Source organism: Cystoisospora suis, assembly GCF_002600585.1.
Source record: "Cystoisospora suis strain Wien I chromosome Unknown contig_7338, whole genome shotgun sequence".
NCBI lineage: Eukaryota > Apicomplexa > Conoidasida > Eucoccidiorida > Sarcocystidae > Cystoisospora > Cystoisospora suis.
The window spans coordinates 3,847-8,026 of NW_027160124.1; the positions used below are offsets into that span (position 1 = coordinate 3,847).

At 39.8% G+C, this 4,180-nt stretch overlaps 2 protein-coding genes across 2 annotated transcripts in view; both read right to left on the minus strand.

Moving 5' to 3' along the window:
* CSUI_010403 (uncharacterized protein) overlaps positions 1-2,145 on the minus strand; it is a 4,453-nt gene extending 2,308 nt beyond the window's left edge. Inside the window, exon 1 of the mRNA XM_068070507.1 lies at positions 469-2,145. Within this exon, the coding sequence (XP_067917514.1) occupies positions 1,280-1,495 (216 nt within the window). The 5' untranslated portion in view covers positions 1,496-2,145 and the 3' untranslated portion in view covers positions 469-1,279. The remainder of the gene's footprint in view (positions 1-468) is intronic.
* Positions 2,146-2,616: 471 nt separating this feature from the next.
* On the minus strand, positions 2,617-4,178 carry CSUI_010404 (uncharacterized protein). The gene has a single exon (XM_068070508.1). It carries the CDS (start codon positions 3,067-3,069, stop codon positions 2,848-2,850), a length of 222 nt encoding a protein of 73 aa, XP_067917515.1. The 5' UTR covers positions 3,070-4,178; the 3' UTR covers positions 2,617-2,847.
* Positions 4,179-4,180: the final 2 nt, after the last annotated feature.

Here is a 4,180-nt window from a genome sequence, read left to right on the forward strand (position 1 = left end):
AGGAGAAGAAGAAACGAAGAAAGAAAAAGAAGAAAGAAGGAATGAAGTACCGAGGAAAGAAAGAAAGAAAGAGAAAAGAAAGGAAGAGTGTAACGTTATTGATGTGATGTACCTATCACTCTTAGAGTATCTCCCTCTCTCTCTCGCTGCATCTATATGAGATTTATGTAAGGTCATTATATATAGATATAGATGACTATACAGAAATCTCTCACTGTTTGTATATAGCTCCATGTGTAGATAGATGGATGGAACGATAGCTTGGTACGAGTGTACAGATAAGACGAAGACAGACAGACAGAGATAGAAAGAAAGAATGAAAGAAAGAAAGAATGAAAGAAAGAATGAAAGAATGAAAGAAAGAAAGTGTGAAGATGATGACGACAGGATCAGACAGAAAGAAGAAGAGAAGGCGAAAGAAAGAGAAAGAAGGAGTGGTCTTTTTCTTCTTCTCCTTCCTCCTCCTACCTTGATAGAAAGAAATACACCCCGACGTTGTTATCTTCTTCGTCTTCTTCTTCTTATTCTTCTTCTTTTATCTGGAGATCATTACAGACAATTTCTTTCTTTCTTTCTCTTCTTTCTTTCTCTGGATGTCTGTTTTCCTTTCTTTCTTTTTAAGTGAATGAATGAGAGAGAGAAGGAAGGTAACAAGATCGAATCGACACCTTTATTCTCAAATTTCTCTCTCAACTAGCCCATGGGAGAGAAGAAGAGAACAAGAAAGAAAAGAAGAAGAAGACCTGCAGAGAGAAGAAAGAAGAGATGAAGCTAGCTCTTCCCTCCCCCCCCGCTTCTTCCTCTTCCTGCTGGATGAAAGAGATAGGAGAGTAGGTAGAGAAGAAGGAAAGTGAAGAGGAGCCGCAAAATCTGTCTTCTTAAGAGAACAAAGACTAAGAAAACGATTAGAACTCCCGTCTAGAAAAAAGAAAGAGAAAGGAAAAGTTGGAGAAAGAAAGAAAGAAAGATAAAAAAGAAAGAAAGAAGGAAGTTTTCTTCTTATTCTGCCTTTATTTCTCAATCTCTACGTATCTGTCTATTCTTTCTCCGATGTCTGTAAATCTCTCTTCTTGGGCTGCTTTGCTAAACTCGGAGAAGAAGAAGAAGATATGCTTCTTATTCTTCTTACTCTGCTTATTCATTCACCTTCCGAAACGACTGTCTGAGCTGAGTCTATACAGCAGGAAGAAGAAGAAGAAAACGGAGAAGATAAAAGAAGGAGAAGAAAAAGAGATGGGGGCTTCTTCTTCTCCTCTCAAGCACATCCACCATTATTCATTCAATCTTTGATGTATATACTTCTTTTCTGCGTTTTTCTTCCATCTATCTCTCTGTCTATCTGTCTACCAATGCATGTATCTATCTGTCTCGCTCGTAGGTACTTCTTTCTTTCCCGGGGATGGAAAGGTGACAGAGAACAGGGAGAAAAGGCAGATTGCAAGCAGAAAGAAGGATGGAAAAAGTAAAGAAAAGGAAAAGATACTTTCGTCAACATGTATGTCTCACTCCCAACTAAACCCTGCTCGCTACCTCACCTCCCTTTTTTCTGTTCAAAAATACACCACCACGAGGTGTGGTGTATATACAGCTCGAGCCCCCTTTGCGTCAGTGCATGCATGCCTCGATGCATCCGTTTTGCCTCTTTTTACTCACCCGTTCTCCTTCTGCCTCATAGACATGACGAAGGAACAAAGCGACAGAAAAGCGAATCCAAGTCGGAGGAAAAGAGAGAGAAAGAGCGATCTCTGTAGTTTGCCGTGTTTCTCCGTGTTTTGACTAGGCAAACTTGGAGTGCATCCTGTCTCCTCTCCAGACACCATGATGATACCCATCTAGCTAGCTAGCTAGCCAGACAGGAGATCTATTCATGTCGCACTTCTTTGGTGGGCTAGTTAGTGCCATGCCCCTCTCTGTCTTTAGATGGGTAGATAGATGACGGAGAGATTGCAGACATGTATAGAGACGCACGAGGATATGTCTGTATGTATTTGTCATGACGTATCTATCTCTTCCTTTCCCGCTCTTGTCTTTCTCTCTCTCTAGTGGTGTTTTCTATGCAAGGGGGTGTGTAGCGGCGGCTTCTGTGGAACGGACGCATGCGCATGCCAGGGGTACCTCACATACACGCAGATACACACGTCACACCGACAACTAGATATATCTGTGGATATATATATATATATATTCATAGATAGAATAGATCTATATGTATAGATATTCATAGAAATATAGATAGATCTCTCTCTATATATATCTATTCATAGATCTATAGATATACCTGTAGATATCTATGTGTATGGATAGAGGCCCATCCAGGCTTGATAAGAATTGTATGTCTTTCTGAGGAGCATAAGAAGACTAACTCGAGCTGGTCTGCCTTGATCGTACAAAGTCTTCCATAGGAGTGAAAGTTCCCATACGAGGCGTTCAAAAGACTTCATTCTTCTTCTTTTTCTTCCTCTTCTTGGGTCATGTGTAGACCAAGCACTCTCTACCTGTGGGTAATTTGTCTGCAGATCGATGTATATGTATGTAGGCTTTCCTACAAAGCTACTCTATATATATATATATACATATATATATATATGACTACACACACTATTCAACACGTCTAGTCTGCTAGAAACAGATGGATAAATGTAAATACATAGATAGGTTAAAGTTAGACTAGTAGTATATAGATAGATTAAAGATATATATAGATAGACTGTACATGTATATTCATAGATTAAGGATGGATAGATAGATAGATAGTGCTGCCTGTGTGTAAGGCAAGGTGTCTATTTCTCTACGCATCAAGCACACCGTGGTCTCTAAATAGTCTTTGCATGACTTTCGTTTGGCGGGCTATTCTTTCAGCCGAGAAAGAAAAAGAGAGAGAGAAGATAGAAAGAAAGAGAGCATGAAAGAGTGATATATCGAGATGTGGATACCTTCCTCGTGGCCTAAGTGTTTGGATAGCTCTTTTCTTTCCTCGCCTACATCCATGGAAAGGAACCGATAGGCAGGAGTATCGACAAGAAGAAAAAGAAGAAAAGATACAAAGATAGAGAGGTCCTTCTTATCCATTTTCTAAGTCAACTTCCTCCGTAACTTTCTTCTGATCGACCTATCGGTCTGTGTCTCTCTCTGGCTATATTTGTATCTACTTATCTATCCACCTGTATATACAGCTGAAAGACAAACAGAACGAGAAGCGCTCTCTGTGCATGCAAGGGACAGAAAGCAAGTGCGAAAGAAAAATATCTGATCAAGAAAGAAAGAAAGAGGGTGAAAATGAAAGAAAGGAGAGAAGAGTGAAAAAGAGAGAGAGAGAGAGAAGTAGAACTGTTTAGCAGGTCAATTTCGGGTATTTGCAGCTTGTCTCTACTTCATCTATTTCATATACAACTTCATTCCTTCTGTCTCTCTTGTCTCTGTCTCTCGACGTCTATTTGTCTATATCTCTCGTTGGAGCTACGTCTTCTTACATCTTTACCACGACGAGATTTCTGTTTCTATCTGTCTTGACGTATTTCTTTCTTTCTCTCTTTCTTTCTCTTTATTTCTATCAATCTCTCTGTCTTTCTGTCTATCCCTCTTTCCCTCTTTGCTTGCTTGCACATTCTTTGTCTTTCTTTTCTTTTCCTCTCTCGTTCATCCAACAGAGATTCTAGAGAGAGAGAAAAGAGAAAGAATGCGTACAGGAGTGAATGAGAGAGACACACAAGAAACAAGAAAAAGATCAAACAGACAAGAATTCACGAAGACAAGGACGATACTGTGTATGAGGTGTATATACACCCCATCCTCCTCTTTTCACTTCCTCTTTCTTCGTTCTCTCTTTTCTTTCTTTCTCTCTCGATCCTTTCGAAGAAAGAAGTCTCTGTACATACATCACGAGAAGGTTGATATGATAGAGAAAGCACTTAACAGCTGAGGAAAGCTTGTCGAGGGAGGAGAAGAAGAGAAAGAGAGTCACCTCAACACATACAAAAGACACACATACAAGCAAAGGGCCTTCTTCCCCCCTAGAAGAAGGATGAAAAAGCAGAAGAAGAAGATAAGAAGATAAGAAGAAACTTAAAGATGAGAATAAGAAGAAAGAAAGCTTTCAACGAAGGGGATAGACAGGCGGGTGTGTATCGGGAGATGCGAAGTGTGAAGAAAGAAAGAAAGAGTGAAAAAGAAAGAGTGAGAA

Bases quoted from the DNA above. Each gene is read 5' to 3' on its own strand.
- CSUI_010404 (XM_068070508.1), bottom strand. From the start codon at position 3,069: ATGGATAAGAAGGACCTCTCTATCTTTGTATCTTTTCTTCTTTTTCTT.